Source organism: Cyanistes caeruleus, chromosome Z (assembly GCF_971803275.1).
Source record: "Cyanistes caeruleus chromosome Z, bCyaCae1.hap1.1, whole genome shotgun sequence".
Taxonomy (NCBI): Eukaryota; Metazoa; Chordata; class Aves; order Passeriformes; family Paridae; genus Cyanistes; species Cyanistes caeruleus.
In genome coordinates, this window is record NC_141732.1 from 13,459,217 (window position 1) to 13,480,747 (window position 21,531).

At 44.4% G+C, this 21,531-nt stretch overlaps 1 protein-coding gene and 2 long non-coding RNA genes across 3 annotated transcripts in view; 1 reads left to right on the plus strand and 2 right to left on the minus strand.

Moving 5' to 3' along the window:
* Nucleotides 1–1,781: 1,781 nt before the first annotated feature.
* On the plus strand, nt 1,782–11,490 carry LOC147648121 (uncharacterized). The gene is made up of 2 exons (XR_015280784.1): nt 1,782–1,941; nt 9,541–11,490. It is a non-coding gene; the product is annotated as an uncharacterized LOC147648121 (long non-coding RNA).
* On the minus strand, nt 9,959–13,186 carry LOC147648122 (uncharacterized). The gene is made up of 4 exons (XR_015280783.1): nt 13,058–13,186; nt 11,891–12,097; nt 10,800–10,871; nt 9,959–10,723 (listed from the first exon to the last, which is right to left on the minus strand). It is a non-coding gene; the product is annotated as an uncharacterized LOC147648122 (long non-coding RNA).
* A 4,913-nt stretch (nt 13,187–18,099) lies between these two features.
* The window catches only part of LOC111940935 (uncharacterized), a 91,997-nt gene continuing 88,565 nt past the window's right edge, over nt 18,100–21,531 (minus strand). Inside the window, exon 52 of the mRNA XM_086868703.1 lies at nt 18,100–19,480. Coding sequence (XP_086724829.1) covers nt 18,210–19,480 — 1,271 coding nt within the window. The 3' untranslated portion in view covers nt 18,100–18,209. The remainder of the gene's footprint in view (nt 19,481–21,531) is intronic.

A 21,531-nucleotide genomic window follows, 5' to 3' on the forward strand; every position in this document is an offset into this window, starting at 1 on the left:
GTGGTGCGTGCCCCTCAGTGGCCCCAGTCAGAAATTCCGGCTGGGAATGCGTAAGGTAGCCCCCGCATTGGGAGAGAAGGTCCCTACCCCATAGGGTGATGGGGGCCCTTACCATGAATGGCCAGATAGTTGCCAGCTTGCCTTCAGGTCCTTCAACGATGACATTCTGCTCACTGCGCATAGAAACTGTGACTCCACCAATCCCTGAAATAATGTTTGCTACCAGCTGCAGTTCCCAGTTTGCTGGCTACTCTGAGTAGGTGATGATGGTCAGGTCTGCACCAGCATCCAGCATCCCTGGTCAGTAGATCTTCTCCCCCTTATGGAATAGGCCACACTCGATGGTTGGCTTACTTGAGCCTACAATCTGTGGCCGCATGATTGAGGAGGAGAAGTCATTCCATGCGGTTCGGTGGGACGAGAAAGGCTTGTGCAATTGGGGTTCTTTGTGAAAAATAAAAGGGTAGGTCCGTTCAGCACAGTTGGACAAAGATTTCTTGTCCAGGGCACACTCTCTGTACTTCTGGAAAAACAAACATTTACTTTGGACCATGGAAAGTGTCACCTATAATTAGGATGTCCCAGGGACCATCTTTCGGCCCACACTTTCCTACGGGAACACAGTAAACACTTTCATCTGTAAAGTCAATGGACACTGCAGTTACCAGCTGGAGCCGGGTTCCCATCTGTATCGCTCTATGTATTGGATCTTCCTCGTGTGACTCGCTATCTCCCGGGATGATACTCTGTGATGTTTCCCATCTTCCTGGTCCTGGCTGACCAATGTGAATCTCATAGTTGGGACAGAGCCAGATGGCTTTTGATTTGTTGTCTCCACACAGGGCCTTACTGTGCTATGCTGGAAGTTTCCTGAGCACTTCTGGTACACCTGTGGTCTCTGGGGCCTTTGGTAGCCAGTGTGGGGGTCTTGGGTGGGTGGCCTTTCTGGACATCCTTTATAAAGTGTCCAAATTCTCCACAGTTGAAACAGCCGGCATTATCTTTGGAGACCACCACTGAAAATGCTCCAGAAACCCCTTCAGCGATGCCTTTAGCAACTGCTTGGGCAACTGTGTTTTCAGTGGACAAATGGTGTGTACAGCTTTCCACCATTTGCTCAATGTGTAAACACTTAATGTCCAGGAGTAAACCCCTCAGAATAATTTTACATTGTTCATTAGCATCCTTTATAGCTAGTTTACTCAGAAGTTCCTTTCGTGCCTCTATACTCTCCATCTGTTTTCCAAGGCATCCTTTAATCTATCCAAAACTTTGAAAAAACTCTCATCTACCCCTTGTTTGATATTAGTGAAATACATCTAATTTCAGGGTAGGGTAGGAGGCATCTGATGTAAGGAGTAATGATGTTTTTGATGCAATAGACACGTCTGCAGTGTATCTTCAGGTAAAGTGTTGGCTTTGGTCTGAAGGTTTTTCTTCTCTGGCTAGTTGTTCAACAGTGAAATTTTGCCTATTTGCATCTTTAGAATAATTGTCAGATAACGCTTTTAAATGTTTTCTCCAATGCCTTTCCCATAGCATATTTTCAGCAGGGGAAAGAAGGCATCGAGCAATATTTTTGACATCGTGTGGTACTAGGGTATGTGTGGAGAAGATGGCCTCTAAGTAATTTCTAAAAAGATGTGCTCCCTGCCTGTGTTCTTTTGCTACCTTAAGAAGATTTGCAAGTTCTTTGTTAGTAACAGGCTGCCACACTGTTTTGTTTGCGGCCCCACCCCTCCTCTCTTTTTTATAAATTACTGGGAAGGCTGAAATCTTTTGAGCCAATTCCTAGTCACCTTCCTGGGTGGCTTCCTTCTGTGTAAGAGGCCATCGATCTTCAGGCTCAGTCTTAGAATCTGAGGTGCTACCACTGTCTTCCTCAGAAGAGGATGCAGGGCCGTTCATCTGCTGTGCAATGCCTCCTCGAGTGCACTAAGGGTGCGTGGAGCGGGGCAGCGGGGGAGCGGGGGCACGCAGCCCGGCCGCGGGGCGGTGGTCCCAGCACTGCAGCAGGTCCCCGCACTGTGCAGCAGGCGCAGGTCTCAGGGGTGGGGGGTGCCGGGTTTTCCGGTGCTGCGGTGGCAGAAGCTTTGGCTGCAGCGGCAGGAGCCACAGCGGGGGAAAAACCGCGGGAGGGGAGAAAGCTGCGGCTGGGGGGCCGGGGGAGCCATGGGGGAACCCGGGGGCCTGCGGCGGAGCCACGGGCATGGCGGGCAGGCCGGGTGTCCCACCCCACAACCACCCCACAACCACTGTTGTGCAGCAGCCGGGAGTGGCAGGGTGGCTGCCGGTGGGGGAGGCTCCGGGAGGTGGGGAGGAACTGACGGGGGTGCCTCATGCAGCAACATCGGGTAGACATAGGGGCCGAACACAGTGGGGTGTCGGGGAACGGGCTCTGTGTTTCCCATCCTGAAAGGAAAAAGTGGGGGTGGGGGAGAGGCAGGCACGGGGGTTGTCTGCCCTGTCCTGGGGGAAGGGAGTGGGGCGGCTGGGGCTGGAGTGGGAGGGGAGGGGCAGGGTGGATCCCACACTACCCCCCACCCAGCGGAGGGGCGAGGGCGGCGGCCACGGCAGTGCTGGGCAGGGTCAAGACAGGTCCTACACTCCCCGGTTCAGTGAGCGGGGTGGGGGTGGTGGCAAACTCCACAGTGCCCGTAGCACGGAGAGGGATTTAGGGGGGAGGGAGGGGAGCAGAGGGGCGGGTCCCGCAGAGCCTGCCTGGAGCGGGGTGGGCAGGGGCTGGCCTCCGGAGGAAGCGGGGAGACAGAGAGTAGAGGAGCTTCGGGTAGAAATACTGGTTTTGCAGGTTTTAGCTCTGAGGCAGAGTCAGGGTAATTTGCAAATGTATAGGAGGGCAGTGGTAGAACCAGCTCCCCTGATTCTGGCTTCGAGGTACCCGGATTAATGTTTGTATAGGAAGGAAGAGATACAGAGAAGCAAGGGGAGTTACAGCGGGAGATTTTAAACTGAGAAGATTTTTTTTCTACTAACTTTGCAATAGTATGAAATGAAAGAATAAAATGAGTTACTGAAAAATCTCCGTTAACTTGAAAGGCATAAAGTTTGGTCCCTCCTCTGTCCCAGAAAGAGCTGAGGCAGATAGAGTCTCCGCTAAAGTCAGAAAAATGTTTAAAGTCCGGTGGATAAATGATTTCAGATTTCTTTTAGAAAGATATCTTTTAGAGAGCTTGAAGTTACCAGCAGAAAGGGTATTTAGAACTTGGGAATATAGGTCTCGCTCAGTATGGGATAGCTGTGACTTTCGTAGCTTCAATCCCATACTGGTAGTCCAGGTCCCAGCCCAGCAGAAAAAACAAAAAAAACCAAAACACAAAAAACCCCCCCAAAAAACCCAACCCCCCCCCCCAAACAAACAAACAAACAAAAAAAACCCCAAAAAACAAAAAAGAAAAAGGTGTGGGGGGGAAAAAAAGCAAAAGGACCCAAAAAACCCCAAGAAAGCGCACAGAAAAAAGCTGGATATTTCAACTTACGATTCTTCAGCCAATGAGGGTCAAAAGAAAAGCTGCTGGGTGGTGATCAGGCCAAGTCCTTCAGGAGTATGTTGTCCCAGATGTCAATTATGGAGGGTGTTCGGACTGCCTCTTAAGATAGTTCTGCTAAAACACAGAGGCTATCCACTGAGGGAATGGCGAGGCGAAGGCGGGACAGTCCCAAGGAACATCGCTCTCTCCCAGGACACCACTGCTTGCAAGGGTTCAACACAGGACATTCGGAGCACCACTTGTTGTGGCCGGTCCAGGGGTCTGTCCAACCTCCGTCTGCCACAGACTTCCTGGATAGGGGTCCCACAAGGAGCAGCCATGAAGAGGTCCCAGGCAGTTTCCAGCCAGGGGTAACCGATATGAGCTGGGCCTGAGGCTTCAAGCAATCAGCTCTTTTAGATGTGATTCCAGCTCAGCTCAGCTCATGGGTTACCCCAGCTGATGCACGAACGAGAGATGGGAGGCCGTCTAGCATTCCACAGAGTCCTTTATTGTTATATCCTTAATTACCAGTAGTACCTGAAAACAATTTCTTAATAACACAGGGAGAATGAAAACGTCACATCAAAATTTTCCATCAGTATTCTTTAAAATCCTTGGGTTAAGCGAAATTTAACAGTTAACATAGGAGCCAATCTCTTTCTGCGTGTTCAGATTAGTTAAACAAGAAAGGCTAGGTTAGTTTTGACTTCAAATAAATTACATTCATTACCTTTTTTACCTTTTGGTTACTATTTACTTGTTTAGCTTCACAAACTTCTTTTATCGGTTTCTTAGAACAAACCCCTTCCTTTTAACAACAAGAGTAAAAGAAAGAGAAGAAAAAAATAAGAGAGAAAAAAAAGATCCTATTTCAAGAAATTAAACACCTTGATGAGGTTTTCAGAACCTAACGAGCAAGATTACTTTTGCTTTGGTCTCATCATCCACCGGTCTGTTTCTCGGCCTTTGTTCCGTTCCTTTCCCATTGACAGCAGTTTTTCAGGCTACCTCTCTCCCCCACCCCTGCTGCCGCAGCTCTGGGCCGAGCAGGCTGTTTCAGCCGCTCGCTCCGCAGGGGCCCACTTGTGTCCTTGCCAGTCACTTGCGTGCTGACCCTGGGGCAAAGCCCGTGTCCCCTCTTTCCCTGCTGTGCCGTCCCTTCACACACAGGACTGGCATGTTCAAACACACTCAGCTTCCGCCACAGCCGAGGGGCAGAGCCCGGAGTCCACAGTGCTCTGGTCTGGGGCTCCTCTGCTGGGCCAGCTCACTCCTCAGCAGCAAACCTCACCCAGCACCGCTGCCGGGCCGGCGAGCACTGCCAGCACCTCGCACCCCTGGAGACCCCGGCACAGACACGGCGGGTCCTGCTCCAGCAGCACCACTCACGAACCACGCTCTGCACCCTTCACATCGGGTGGGAGAGGACCGGGAGCCGCCACATCGGGCTCTGCTGTTCGCCACTCACAGGGACCGGGTCCTGCTGCAGCCGCTTTACATAAAAGCAATAAAACAACACCTAAACCTAGCAACTCTTAACCCAGCGCTCCAGATGCTCCTAACATCTCCTATTTCGGGCACAATTCTCATCTCTAATCGCGCTTGAAAGTTTTTCTCCCCACAAGCCAGTGCTCACTCTTCGGAGCCAACAAGACACTTCTCGCTCTCTTTCTAAAAATCTTTACAACTTTAATGAAAAGAGACGCAAACCTCTCTCTTTCTCTTTGCCACTATTATCTCGCCACTCTTTACACCACATCCCTCCAGAATCTCCACTACACAAATTACTTTGCTTCAGAATCAACAACAAATTCTAACACCTCCTTTTGGGGACGCTCCCCAAAGCCATCAAAGGCGCCAGACACAGAGACCAGTCAGCTAGCCAGCTACTTTTACCAACTAAAACAAACTTGCAATTTCTATTTCTTCTGCCTTGAACAGATCTTCAGTCAAGCTAGAAATGAAGACACAGACATCATTCTTCTCTAAGTTTTCTTCCACAGGTACAAAGGAATCTATCCTCACACAGCTGCTTAATGTGAATAATCTCTAGTGTAACTTTTCTCATGACAAGATATGATCTTTTATTCTTACAGGCATTTAGATACATTGACAAGTTTCTGACAATACCTTTATGTTTCAACAGTACTTGCAGCTTATATACTATGAACAATCTATAGCAAGAACCAGTCTTACAATTGTTTTCGAACTCTTCTTTCACAAGACTCATCTCCAAAAACACATGTACTTATTAAAATAGACCAAGTTTAGAGTCTCCACAATTCTCTTCTCAATTCAAAACACCAACAATCTTAATTTTAATCTTTTAACTGGGTCCACTTCTGCTTCTGTAATAAGCACAGCTGCAAAACAACACAAACACTCCTAGAGACATATGCACGTTCTTGGCAAATTCAAAAGAACAAGAAATCATGGCAGTTCTGTGCCTGATCTTCAGCTAAACACACTATCACAATAACTCCTTAGCAATCATCAGAGAGATGATCAGCATTTCATATCGTGAAAAGAGACAAAATAATTTTCAGCAGCAGTAAAAAGATTTACAACAATCCACAGGATTTTGCTTTTAGGCCGGCACCAGGTTCTGCTGTTAAGAATCATGGGCTGTGCCCATCAGCACGGGACACAAACAACATTAGGGTTAACAGCTCTAACACTTATTGACAACCTGATAAGTTTTCACTTCAAGAAGTGACTACTATGCAAATTACTGTAACTTGCCTTTAAAATTAAAATCAACCACAAAATTCTACGATATTCACTAAAGTATAGAAATTGGAAGGCATACTAAGAAATGGGTTTGTTTCTCTACAAAATAAATATTGCAGTCACTCAAGAAAAAAACAGAGCTCACTTCTTTTTCATTTTCTCCCAGGATGCATACTCTTCCTGAAATCTCAAATTTTAAGTACCGACACAGCTTACTGCTGCAGAAGCCCACAGCACCATCATACACGGAATTCTCTCAGAACCCGGTAAAAACAAAGGCTTGCAACTTGCAGCTCCCTTGGTTTGGAGCTGATACCATACGCCAGTACTGCTCCATATCTCGCTCACACATCTGGCTAAGAAAAAAAGCTCTCTGAGACTGTTTGACACCAGTCCTTACTCCCGAAATCACAGAACTTAATGTGCGGGGTTTCATAAGACCCCGGCATAGAAAACCTGGGTCCCAGAGGGACTCACCCAGCTCTCTCACCATTGGGCATGTTCCCGGCCTGTTGCACAGCTTCAGGAGGTTCCAGGAGTCACTGAGAGCTCTTCCGATCCCCCTGTGCCTGGAGCAGGGAACCCGAACCAGCATCTGTGGTTCAATCCAGCCTGCCTGCAGCCACCTAAGCACAGCTCTGTGGCTTGAGAGATCCAAAATAAGTTTAAACAATCCAGGGGCACCAAGACATAGAAGGCCCCTGCCCTCACTTTACTCAAAAGGGATGGGCTGAACTCATCCCCTCAGGGCACCCTCCGTGCCCTGATCTTATCAGGGTCTGGCCGGACTCACCGTCGGCCGGAGCTCCAGGAATTCTCTTGCACTCCTGAGGCTGACCTGCCCCTCCATCTCAATAGCTCGGCAGGGAGTAGTCCTGGGAGCACCATCTCCCAGGAAAACCTTTCACCGCCGCTACAGTGGGGCAAAGAAAACTTCTAAAAAAAACCCCCAAAAAACCAAAAAAACCCCAAACAACTTCAAACGCTGAATCACATACCAGCTCACCAAAGCGACCCCTCCCCCGCAAGCAGCTCTTGTTGCCCAGGGGGGGAGGAAAGGCACGGAGGGACCATCACCACTAAAGATAACCTTGGCTTTGCTCTGAGACCAGAGCTGCTATCCCACTGAGAACAGATTTGATACAACACCCCTGCAGCTCCTGGGCTACAAGCCCCAGTTCTGGTTTGCCACCCCGGGGCTCCAGGACAGGAGCTCGCAGGGAGGAAGCGAATCCCTCCATGTGTCCCCACCGTGATCCAGTCCCTGTGGAAGCATTGACCTGTGTTCACTCTTACTCCAGCACAGCATAGAAAACTTTTCCTTTTTAACAACACAAAACAATTGCTCACCCTCACTACAGCACAGCACAGAAAACCTTTCCTCTTTAACAACACAATTCCAAAAAAAACCCCCACAAACTTCAATGCAACAATCACACCTATTTACGCATTCTCACATCTGTTCATTCAACTCCACCCAGTCACAGCAAGACAATAAGGTGCTCTTTACTTCCCTTGTTAATATCTGCCCATGGGCGCTGTAATATGTCAAATATCTCAAGTTTCTTGGATTATTCCTCAATTTGGCAGTTTTAAGTCCAAATTTCTTGGATTTAATCCTCAACTTGACAAAGTTTTAGAGAATCCACATTTTACTCTGTTTTCCCAGTGGATTGTGCCAGGAAAACCTTGGGCTCCCTTTCCCGAGGGGCTCACCCCTCCCCTGAGACCCAGTCCCAGTAACCCCGGGGGTATCTTGCAACCCCCGCTTCCCGCTCCCCCAAAGATTACTTACAATCCGTCTTCTTCTTTGGGTCTTCGTGCACAAGAATTATGGAGCAAAAATACCGCGGTTTTATGGAGCCTTTTTCCCCCTTTCCTTTGCTTTATTTCTCCCCTTCTTGTCCTCGGGTTTTTTACCTGCAGCCGCTTGGTCCACGCTAGGGGAAACAGAATGGGATCTGCTGAACTCAGCAAAGGCACGCCTGTTTCCCCGTTCTGGATCTCCGGTGGTCCCAGAGGTGAGGTGCTTATCCCGGACGAGCCCCCAAAAATTCTTAAAAACGAGATTCACTTAATAAATTATAAAAAGAATTTAATATAAACAAAAGACAATTAGGAGACAAAAGAAATAAAGCAAAGGGTTAAAACGGCCGGGTGCCCTGGTGGGTTACCAGGAACACACCTGGTATCTCAGGAGTGTCCTTTTTATCCCATCCTTGTTGTGAGAGGTTAATGCATATTCAAGCATGTCCCCTCCCTGGTTCCACCTTCTTGGATCATGTTCTTTTCTGCTGGTCAGCATAATTTTTGCTGGTCATCATTATTCTAGCTGCTCAGCATTATTTTGGAGTTTTTGGTTTCCTTTCTGCTGCAGATGGTCACTTGTTGATAAGAGTCCAGGCCCCTTATACTTCCTCAGAGAGCAGATGGGCTTCATATCTTTCCCCCTTGCCAACGTCCTGGTACCGGCTTTTTGGTAACAGTTTGCTCTCCATTTCCTGCTGCTAATAACAGTTTGGGCCCCAGTGTCCTTCCCTCTGAGGTTTCCTTGCCTTGTACCTAGGAAATTCTTTTAAACTTAAGACTTGTTAGCATAGCTAAAAAGTATTTACTATATAATATTCATCTGCGAAAGCCAGTATCACAATACAAATTTATAACAGGACCAATGGTTTAAGATTGGAGTAAAATGACCACTAGTTTACAAGGAGATAACATGGGGTCCCAAAGCAGGAAGGGGTTCACAGTTTGGTCACCATGACTAAGTAGTTTTGTTTTATCTTAGGGAAGAGACCTCCTAGGAAAAGATGGAAGCCTTTTGGAGGACTGGCTTCCCTCCACAATAGAACAAGATGGGATGCCAGTAAAACACCTAAAATTCTAAGGGATCCAGCAATAATAAGGGACAGGTCAATTTCCAGGCAGGATGTCTCTCCATATGATCCTGCCTACAAAAATCAGAGCCAATGGTGTAATTACACATCCTCCATCGTTTCGTCCAGTAGTCACCCTTACAATTGTTGCAAAGTGTGTTTCTTATTTGTGGAGACAGAGCATGGCCTGGTATCCCTTGCACATCTGAGTTAAGAAAATTAGGAAATTAAGGTTTCAACTATAATAGGAGCAGCTTATGAGAAAATTCTAAGTAAAAGGAATGAAAAAGAGTTTAAGATAGAAGCAATGTAGGACTAAGTGTGCTTAGTTAAAGTCAAGTCTACACAGGTCCTGCTTGCAAGGGGAATACAATGGAACCAGCAATTGCCAAGATGAAATGAATGGTCCAAGGATACATATATATCATTCCTCTTGTCTTAAGTTGTATTTGTAGAAGGAGACAAGGAGGATGGACAACTGTGAAAAAGAAAGAACCGCCTCTACATCTGCAGCCAAGGGATCTGAACTGTGTCCAAGAGAAGCGGGAGAGCTGCCAACAGGACACAGTGGAAAAGTTCAAGCTTGAGGAAAAGGAAGATTTCATTAAAAAGACCCCAGACCCATTTCAAAAGAAGAACCGAGGAAGCCCAGAGTGGCATGGAACACATTATCATATGAGATGAGAGCAGGCAGAGTCAGACAATGAACAGGCGTACTGTGTAATCCTATGCATATGTAATACTTTGGGGAATAAATTGAGAATAAGGGGCAGTGGGGGGCACATCTTTGGGAGATGACTCTCCTCTTGGGGGACCATTTGTTGGAGGCCAATTTTTCACAAACGGGACGGGACTGCCGCGTGATACGTCATAAACTTTTATTTCAGGCACCAGTCTCAGGTACAGATACAGGAGATGGAGCAGGCTCACGTCTACCACAAGTAGCTCAAGATCTCTTTGTTACAGAATATTTTATAAGTTTTTCAGCCAATATCATATTGCTAAACCTTACAGACAATTGTTCTATCCAGTTGCTAGAAACATACGTACACCTTCTTCAAACAATGCTTGCTTGTTTGCTTTCTACTAACAATACACAATACTCTGTTATTAAGCTTAAAACTTTCCACTATTTTGGTAAGCATGTTTTTCTGCAGTCTTAAGGTCTATCTTGGCCAAGCCTAAAAACTCAACTATTGTTTCATGTCCTTGCATGTTGTATTATTGTATCTTCTTTACTTTCAGGCCTTGCAGCTGCAACTAGCTCTAAGTTCTCTGCTTTTTCTTGAGGCTTATTTTCGTGGCTTCTGAGAGTCTTCTTACCTTTATTGTTTCCCACACATTAAGGCTTCAATTCCTTGATAAAAAGGTGGCACTGCTGACCAATATTCTGCTTTATGTGTCCTCACAACTGATCTGGTGGAAGTCTGACTGTCCAAGAGCAGTTTCCTTACTTGTCAACCAAATATACCAATGTCCAACAGCTACCAGCAAAACTTCACCCGAACTATTAAATATTGGGAGTTCCCCAATGCTGTTTTTGGGGGAATTGGCTGTAATTCTGACTGCAGCTGTGTCAATTCTCACTGAATCCTGTGCAGCTTAACCATAACAGACACCAAAAACCTGTGGAAGAACATCTAAGTCATAAAGAGCACCTGGGGCCAGGGGGGAATTTCCCTGGAATCTCAGGATGACTCACCATAGGTCAAAGGAGTCAAAGCTGCAAGATGGGCACTGCTGAGACACGCCAACAGTCAACAGTTACCAGCAGCTGGAACGCAAGAGGAGGATCTGTGTGCTTTTCCTGCAGCTGGGTGCTCGCTCCCTTCTCTCCCCTGCACTGGATCTACATCGGTGTCCTGGGGTGACTTTTTGATACTGGTATCACCAATCGCCTAGTTTATGTTGTATATTAAATTCTGCACCTTTAAGACTGGCTCTGAGCGCGAGAGTGAGGAGAAGAAGAAGCACGCAGTTTGTGTTAAAGAAAAACATCACTCCCACACACCCCACTCCTGGACTGTGGTGTCTGCAGTACGGACAGACAGTGGGACAGAGCTTCACTCTGGCTTTTAGTTAGTTTTAGCTAGCTGAGGCAGAAGAGTTCCCTGGACCTTTGTTTTTTCCCTTTTTCCTTGGATCTGTGCAAACCTGCTCTGGACTGAACACCCAGCCAAACCCCGGGAGCTCATGCCTGTGGCACACCAGGGCCTGGGCCTCGGCACTTTCCAGCACCGAAAGGACTGATAAGAACCTGAGCGAGCCGAGCTTCACCACATGAAAAGGACTTTTCTTCCTAGATTTGCCATCCCATCGAACAGCAAGAAGTTTTATTATTTAATATTATTCAATTTCTGTTAAATAAACAGCTTTTTCCACTTCTCTCCAAAGAATTTTTTTCCTTTCCCGGACCAGTTAGTGAGGAGGAGTGATTTCCCTGGGGAAACCCCCATTTAGAGTTTACCTCCCAAATTTGCCCTAAACTAGGACAATCGGTGTGGGCACAACTGGGCACTGAGGGAACTGAGAACCAGCCTGGAAAACAGAGCAGTGAGCTCTGGATACAGCTGCAGAACAGCCCAGGGTGGAGGGAACCTCAGAAGTTACAACTTCTTGTGGGAAGGAGAGGGACCCTTGGTGAGATTCCCTGGAGCTCTGTCCAGCTGCAACTTGGAAACCTCCAGCCAAGGGGACTCTGCCACATCCCTGGGAAGGTTGTTCCATCAAAGGCTTGTTCCTACTGTAAGAATTGCTTTTTTATGTTGGCACAAAACCCCATCCCACTGTTACCTATATTGTTGCTCCTTGTCTTCTCCATGTGGCTCTTTGTGAGCAGAGATGCTCTGTCCCCTTTGTATCTCTGCTCTAAGTACTGGAATCAGGTACATAGAACCTCGTGTTCTCCACGGAGAAAAGAGCCAACTGCTCCAGTCTTCCCTCACAGCACAGGTTCTCCAGCCCTTTGATCACTTCTGTCCCTCCTGGACCCTCTCCAGCCTGTAAGAGCAGCAAGGAAGAACAAAGGACTGCAGGGAGAACCATAATCCAATTTCAGAGGAAGCACAAACTTATGCTCAGTGAATGTGACCTTGGCTGTTACTGGAACAGTTCAGGAGGTGTTTGGAGGAAGCAAGAATGGGATTAATAATAATAATAATAATAATAATAATAATAATAATAATAATAATAGTAATAAAAAATAAAAGGAAACTGAAATGAAAAAGAGAGAGGAAGAAAATTATCCCTAATGATACTTTTTTTCCCAGGAGTTTCTGGCAGTGGACCACTGTTACACGTGGCATCAGAGAAACAGGAGCTATTATTTCTGCAATGAGGACTTTATCTATTGTGCTAACTCTGTCCTCCACTGCTCAGGCCCTGTTCAGGCTCAGAGGCTTGTTTGTAAGTCATCCAGTTTCCTTCTTTCTAAATGGACTGATGGCACAGTGTTTGTTCCCTCAGACAAAGCAGCATCTTCCTCCTGGCTGACCTGTGTGGGAAGGGGGCTACTCTATAAATGCCAAAGGACCTCCACTGCTCTCTGTAGCTGTATCACAGTATAAGATGCAATTCTGCTGCAGAGTTTGGATAATGGCTCACAAACTAATGATGCATCTTCATCTGCTTCAATCTGAACATAGTTTATATTGGTCTTATAGAAACAATTTAAAGAGAAAAGCAGTTTAAACTGCTTCTGTACTCTCAGTTGTTTTCTTTCCAAACTGTCAGAGACTTTGCTCTTTTTAAAATAAAAGCAAACACAGGAAGGGTTGTCTGATCCCTCTACACACTGAATGTAGATACTTTCCCTACCTGAGAAGTAAAAAACATTTACTTTTCTCTTCATAGATTTTTGAGAATGAAATTAAATTATTAATATGTGATAATTTGGGGGAGAAACCTTGTTGGGAGAACAAAAGGATCCATGTTTACTTGAAGGAAAAAAGTGTGACCTACCTAAACATTTCTCACGTTTGCATGTCCTCAGCTTGGGCTCACCTCTTGAAAATATCATTTCAGCTTTTACTGAAGCTGTGTGTTGGTCACAAGAACCCATGTCACTGTTTTAGGATGGACATTCTTGTTCTGAGCAGGAAGAGAAGGCTCTTATTTTTAAAAAGTAATCACAAACTAAACAATTAAAATATACCTTCTACTAAACAATATATCCTTTTAAAAACTCTTGCTGATATCCGAGCTAAACAGAAACTACACAATGAAAAGGAAAAAAAAAAATCCAATCCTGTAGTTTGCATACAATTTACTAATTATGTTGTGTAGTTGTTAATAAGTTGATTACAGGAAGACCATAATTTCTACTGGCACCATTAAAATGGCAGAGCACAAATTGTGTGAGACACTTTGGAATCAGGACATGGATGTCCTCCAGCAAGCACTGAGCTAGGTTTTGAATTCAATGATTCCGTAGTGATTTGTACCAGGTGAGTAGATTACAATTGTCTTTTGTAATCTAGTTGTGTCTGCAATTTCCATTTTAATTAATTCCATCTTAGAGTTTTCTTGATATGCCTTTGTGAAAAATTCAGCTGCCAATCGGCATTAATGCAAAGTTCTCACTCTCACCACTGGGTTTCTGGGAATCTTGTATAGTTCTAATGCTTAACTATTGTACTGTTTAAATGCCTAATGTTCTAATGTTTAAATATTCACTCCAGACCTTTAAAGAATCTGCTTTCTTGAAAGGAAGAACCAACACTGAACTAAGTAGTACTAACAAATACTAATAACTGTTTTGGAGGATCTGTTAATGAACACACACCTGCTGTGTCTGGGCTTGATGATGACCCTTATCCTATCTTTTGTGAGGCAGAATAACTCCAATTCTTTGCCAATTTCTTGCATCTTTTCAAATGCAAATAATGTGAATATTCTTCCCTTTCATCACAACCACAGGGTAAGAAGAGAGAGTAGACAACTCTAATCTTTTCAGTCTAATAAAAGCATTGAATAGAAAGGCCAGATTCAAAATCTATTATTTAGTTACTAATTTGTACCAGAATCCAGAGGTCAGAGACAGTTTAAATTATGTAACCATTGCTACGGCACCAGAGTAACTTCTGCATAGGTGAGGATGGAGAGATCTCTGCATTCAGTGCTGCCAGGGCAAGCCAGCAGGATTTTTTAGGGTTTGTATGCAGAATATGAATTGCCCCGAACTGGGCCAAGACACACTTCCTAGACAAAGTTCAAGAAGCAGGGATTTGCTTTATTCAGCGTGCTGGGTGCACGGGGATCACTCCTCCTAACAGTGCACCCGCAGGTACACAGCAGATTACATTATATGGATATACTGTATGCATATTCATTGTTTTCCTTAGAAAAGTGTGGTTATGCAAACTATTTCTTAAAACTCATTACTGTCTTTAGTACACGCAAAGCACAGGCTTACTCCTGTAGGCATGCTCAGTCTCTTGTGAGCTGTTTCAGCGATTTCCTCATTGGTTTTAGCAAGCTCTGTCCTTCATTTTTCCAAGTTCTGTTCCTATTTCTTGTCAAGTTTCATCCTGTATCTCTAGCTTGTGACTAATTTTTGCTAGTTTCTGTGTTGTAATCTTGTATCTTATTCTTGCCCAAGTATGCATAGGCACAGTGCTTTTAACCCTTTCACATATTCACAGGACAGAAAATCTAGGCCTGGTTTTGTTGCCTAGCATTTTACGTTTAGTACATTCAGATAAAAAATAAATCTAATAGAGTTTAAATTATTATAACACAGATTTAATATAATTAGATACAGCTTATTGCAATTTAAACAAATACTTTTGTTTGTGAAAGTGAACCCACGTAGAGGGCGGAGGTAGTTAGGCCTGAGCAGCAGGCCTCAGCCAAAATTGGCTTATAAGATGAACCCTGGGCATTATGTGACTAACACCATCAGTATTATTTAGCTAAAAATAGATGACCGAGACGCTTATGCCAGCTGTTTACCACCAAACCAGTGCTTCAGAAACTTACACATAACCTTGTGTAGCTATCTGCAAGAAATCCCTAATTTTAAGACGTTTTCCCAACTGACATGAATAGAGGCTTGTTTGTAGGATATTTTAGGGGAAATCCTTCCAGACAAGGCCTGGGCTCTGGCCAAGGCCTGGCCTCTGCTGGTCGGGAAGTGTGCCATCAGATCCAGGTGTTCCTGTGCTAAAAATGTAATGAAGTCACTTTGACTTGGTGATTTGGGCCTATAAAAGCTGGGCCCACTTTCAGGGTGAATTTGGAGGCCTCAACTACAGGCGGATGCACCGTGTAGGATTTTCTCGGTTGCTGGTGAAGGGTTCTCCAGGTCCTCTCTGTGAAACGGGGCTCCACAGCAACCGTGGACTCTGGATGATGGTGAAGTGTTTAGGCCATTGGTGATGGATCTTTCTCAATCACTATCCTGTCTCTTGTAATGAGTAATAGTAGTCGTACAGTAGTCTCATAGTAATGAGACCACCTTGCTTGTTTTTGCTTGTTGCTAAAGCCAAGCATGTAGTTTTACTGAATGCATCATTTTACTTTTCTTTTGCCATAGTATTCCTAGTAAAATATGACCTTTCTTTTCATTGGTGTCTGTGTCCTTTAAGACACCCAGTCAATTGGCAGAACAAGGGCCTAAGGCCTACTGGGATCAACATTTCTAAGATATGTTGGAGTTCTCCTGAGGAATGGTTTGTGCTTCTCATTTTCTCAACAACTACAATAGCCCGTGTCTGTAGAAAAGAGGAACCTAAGCAAGTATCTTGAGTTTCCTGAATAGAAAAAAAACTCTTGGACAATCACATTCCCACCGAGCTAGCAGGATAAAAATCTCAGCAAACTGAAGACACCTTGATGAATGGATTAGTGGGATTATGGGTGACATTTGCCTGTGATGGCAATGTTGCCTTTTTCCCAACCTGGAAATGAAACTTGAGATAATTTTAGTAGGGAGGTAATATAAAAGGGGATCTTTATGAAAGCCTTCAGAGGCAGTTATGGAAAGATATAGAGGAATGGCTAGATAGCAAAGGTCACGTTCCCATGCAGCAGTTAGCTGGGAAAGAATTAGACAATAGAGTACAGACAGTGTGAGATGTTGCAAAGTTAGGAAGACCTTAGTGATAACTGTTAACTGAGAACAGGATGCTGTGATCAGAAGAATGTGAATTCAGCATAGATGAGCGATCACAGGAATGTGGAATTAGGTGGAGTTGACCTTAAATGAAATATCCAATAATGAGCTTGCTTTTGCACTATGTATGAGCCTAATGATTGATGCTATATAAGTGGTTTTAGAGTTACCAATAAATGATACTTGCTGATCATTCATATTGAGTGCTGCATTTCTCCCGCTGAACTCATCAGAAAGATGTCCACAAAAGCCCACTCCTTCAGGGATGAGGACATATTGATAGGTTTTAGGCAATCAGCATAATTGATAAAAAGCACCAATTATGGAGGATAAGCAGTGATGCAATTCCCCCCAGGTCAAGCTCCTCCTCTGGAGTCCCCCCGTCAGCACTGGCTGTATTTTCTCTATGAAGATGTATGACTTTTTCCATGAAAATGTATCTCAAAGAGCTGCTCTTGGCCTTAGTTCCCAGGAAGAACCAAGATAGCCCTGGGGCCTTGTACCCCCGGGGCTTGGAGCTCTGGAAGTTTTTTGACTATCTGCTTAGGGAAAGGCTATGGAAAAATACTGGGAAAACTAATCACTAATACAATAGGCCACAGAGCTACAAGTATATGTGTGAAGAATATAGAAAACACATAAAAGAAAAAAAGGTAAAACCCAAATGGCACCAGCAAGGTCCTGGGCATGAGCACTTAGTCCAGATGGTCTCAGCCCTATTTCTGTGTATTTCTGGGAACCAGAGGAATCCTGTGCCTGTGGGGAGGCGGCTTTGGGAAGTAAACGTTCATTTATTTTTTAATCCTTGGGGCAGCTTCTGCTCCTAACATCAGCCATGCCTCTCTCCAGCCTGATGCCTCTGATTGTTGCAGCAAAACAATTTATGGTAGATAGGCTTTCTCCAGTGCTATCTATGAGTGGGAGTCAGAATAAAAACTTCATAAACCACAACTCCATTGGAAGATTCCCTTCTTTTTCACTCTGCCATTAAGCTCTACATTCACTTCTGAATTGTCAGTTGTTTGTTAAGGATGGGAAGTTCTCTTTTATAATTTTTTAAAATGTGGTTTGGAATTGGATAAAGGTCTCCTTCATGCACAAACTCTAGACCAAACTGCCTTTGGAATATGACCCATTGGACAGTTTTTGCCCAGCCACGGTACTTCTAGGTAAGAAAGCAAGAGTATTTGCAGCCAAAACTCAATAAAGCATGGGATAGCCAAAACATCCTGAGGAGATACAGGCCTCCAGCTGCTACTAGAAATCAATAGAGTTCCTGCCAAATGATAATTTATCACTAAGTGCAATCTCTTTGCCTGGACGAGAGTCTTGCTCAACCAAAAAAGCAGAAAGGGTGCTCCCAAAGGCCCATCACATCATTTTTATTTTGCTCATCTGGCTTAAGTTTGCAACTAAATGTGCGTCTGCAGTTGAGCTGATAGGAGGGGAAAAAAAAAAAAAAGGAAAAAAAAAAAAAAGAAAAAAAAGAAGAGGCTCATGGCAGGGCCATGACATTCCACAAGAGGAATCACTGGTGTACATTTCATGGACCCCTCTCAATCCTGTTAAATTATTAAATTTAATATAAATTTAAAATATATTATGGGCATGTAGGCAGGTATGAAACAACTTTGAGAGACAGAGACCAAAATGGCTTGTGGATTTTTTTTCAAAGAATCAAGAAAACTACACAAAAGGTGTTGTTTTATAACATTTTAAAATATACTACAAAAAAAATTATAAATTGCCATAAATAATAGTTAAGAAAATAAGTGTTTTGGTGTACAAGTAATTTAGAAACATGGAAATGTGAAGATATGTATACACATTTTCCAAAAATATGAAATTACAGACAAAAAAACACATACACTGAACTACAATACAAAGGTGCAATACAAACTGTACTTTAATTAGTTCTTTTTACTTGCTGGGGTTTTTGCTTCTGAAGAGAAGCTAGGATATTGCTTAAGAAAACTGACATGACCAGGACTCCAATAATTAAATTCCCTGATTTCTTCTGGTGCTGGATTTGTCCTGGCTGGAAGATCTGACTGAAGGCAAAGAACTGGTTCTGTGTGGTCTGAAATGGAAGGATGTGTTGACTGAAGACCCAGTACCAGTTCTGTTCTCTGTAAGTCTGGAGGGCATGTTGACTGAAGACACGGTAAAAGTTCTACTTTGTGTCATGCGTGAGGATGCACCCATTGATGACCCAGTATCGGTTGTGGTTGGTATTAGGTTGATGAATGTATCCAGTGATGACCCAATGCCTCTTCTGCTGGGTGTCACATTGGATGTGTTGGCTGAAGACACACGGTAAGTTCTGATGGGTCTCATATGGGAGGATATGTCCATTGATGACCCAAAACTTGTACTGCCTGGTGTCACACTGGAGGGTATGTTGGTTTCAGACATACTGTAAGTTCTGATGGGTCTCATGTGAGAGGATATGTCCATTGATGACCCAAAACCTGTACTGCCTGGTGTCACACTGGAGGGTATGTTGGTTTCAGACGTACTGTAAATTCTGCCAGGTATCACGTGAGAGGATATGTCCATTGATGACCCAAAACCTGTACTGCCTGGTGTCACACTGGAGGGTATGTTGGTTTCAGACGTACTGTAAATTCTGCCAGGTATCACGTGAGAGGATATGTCCATTGATGACCCAAAACCTGTACTGCCTGGTGTCACACTGGAGGGTATGTTGGTTTCAGACGTACTGTAAGTTCTGATGGGTCTCATGTGAGAGGATATGTCCATTGATGACCCAAAACCTGCACTGCCTGGTGTCACACTGGAGGGTATGTTGGTTTCAGACGTACTGTAAGTTCTGATGGGTCTCATGTGGGAGGATATGTCCATTGATGACCCAAAACCTGTACTGCCTGGTGTCACAATGGAGGGTATGTTGATTCCAGACATACTGTAGTTTCTGCCAGGTATCACGTGAGAGGATATGTCCATTGATGACCCAAAACCTGTTCTGCCTGGTGTCACACTGGAGGGTATGTTGGTTTCAGACATACTGTAGTTTCTGCCAGTAACCACACTGGAAGGTATGTTGGATGCAGACAAAGTGTAGTTTCTGTCAGGTCTCACACCGGCCGTTGTGTTGCTTCCAGACACAGTGTGAGTACTGTGGCATATCACATCAGAGGATAGGTCAGTTTCAGGTTGCAGCAGCCAGAAATCTTGGCCATAATTCTGGTCAAGCTGACTTTCTGGTGCACAGCTAAAATGTCGATGTCTAGGCTCTCTCCATTGTGCTGAAATAAGAAAAAGAATGAAAAACAAGAGAGAATCTGCATTGCCTGTTAAATACACAGTACGTCACAAAGGTACGTATGTGAAGTACTTGTAAATGTTTGGATCTTGTCTTAAGTCCTTATTTGAAACGCAGGACACCTGATTATAGATATTAATCGTTAATAGACAAAGGACATCAGCGCAAGTATCCTGCCTTAGGTAGGGTTGGAAAACAATAGCTGTTTATTTGAAGTGCTACAAATACTTACAGATGTAATTTACCCTCATGATTGCTAGGGTGTGTTTTTTAATCAAGTAAACAAACTTATTCTACAATCTCTCTGTCACTGTTATTGGGGAACACTAGCTGTAGAAGGGACTGATTTACTTCTGGACATGTTTCACCATCAGTTGAAATCAACACTTAATACTCTTCAAGTATTAGTCAGGCATATTGTTACAGGCAACATGTAAAATAACTGTAATATTCAAATATGTTGCAATAGTCTGGCAAGTTAAAAGGTCACATAACAAGAATACTGAGTATCAAACATTTTTTTCATAGAAAAGGCACTTTCTTTACCAAATATACTGTTTTTTAACACCTTGTCCGAAGTTACGTGATGTGATTTATAACGTAAGTTTCATATTGTTATCTTTTTAAGCTGTGTGATTTCTGCTATTTGGTTCCAGCTATTACTTGTGTAAGCAAAGCCACATGAAAAAGTGAGCCTTTGTACTGGGATACCTGCATTCCTTGGATATGCCGTAATGTTGGCAAGGGATGGCCAGTTGATTAAAATCAGGTAAGAATTGCAAATACTCCAGTATTTGTTGTAAAAAAGTAGTTTCTGGGAGACATCACAGCTTGATGTGTTCAGCATTATAAACCCTTCCAGCTTAATAAATGTTGTCTGAACAAGTGCACTCTTCTGGTTTTGTCTGTACTGGTATCTCCATTCTTTAATGTCTGCAATCATCTCAATAGTTGGGAAATTCTCTTTTGTGGCCTATCTATGTTGGTTTTGCATGGGTCAATTTTTGGTGAGGAGGGAAGAAGCCAGCCATGGAAATGATTTTTCTGTGTGGAGCTGCTAAAAGCTTTCTCCGTGCCCAGCAAAACCAATCACCAACTGCCGCTTAGAATAGGCACACTGCTAAGCCAATTTAAAAAGCCAGTAATGCCTCTACGATAACTTATTTACGAAAGACAAAACCTTGGGAACTCCCTTCTTCTTCCTTGGAAGGGTGGGTAGGTGCTGGGGCCCTTCCGGCTTGGGCCTGGCCACATGGCCGGGACGGCATGGCCAAGATTGGCATTGCTGGGGCAGCACCATGCAGTCGCAGCTATCTCAGCATGGTTTGAAATGAACTTTATTTGTTTAGCTGCTTTTAGCCAGCCATGCTGCAAACAGAAGGGCTAAAGGCTGTGTCAGCGGCTTTTTTTATCCTTTTCAGTGCTCTGCATGAAGAGAGGCGCTGAGTGGAGCCACGTGGGAACCACATGATCAGCAGTGACAGGCATGATGAGCAATTCCCCAATGTGGAGCCTGGACAGGATCAACCTTTCAACACTGAAGAACTCTGTAAAACTTTTCAACTTGCTAGAACTTGAGAACAAACAATATGAACACTAATTCTCTCCCAAGTCAGAGAAAAGGTGAAGACCTGTGGGGAGAACAACATGGCAACACTAAAGTCAGTGCAGAAAGATGGAGGGGGAGGAGGAGGTGCTCTGGGCCTCAGAGCTGAAATTCTCCTGCAGCTGTGGTGAGGACTATAATACAACAATCTATTTCCCCGTGGCTCATGAAGTGCGTGGGGGAATGCAGAATTCACTCGCAGCCTTTGAGAAAAAGATGCTCACGCTGGAGCATGTGGATGCCGAGAAGCTGTGATCTGGTGAGAGACTTGAACAGAGAGAGAGAGAGAGAGAGAGAGACAGACAGACAGAGAGAGACAGAGAGAGACAGAGAGAGACAGAGAACCCTTGCTTCCAGAGAGAGACGTAAAAGACCCTTGCTTTTATACTAGAACAGCTCATCCTTAAAACAAAACTGCCATGAACTAA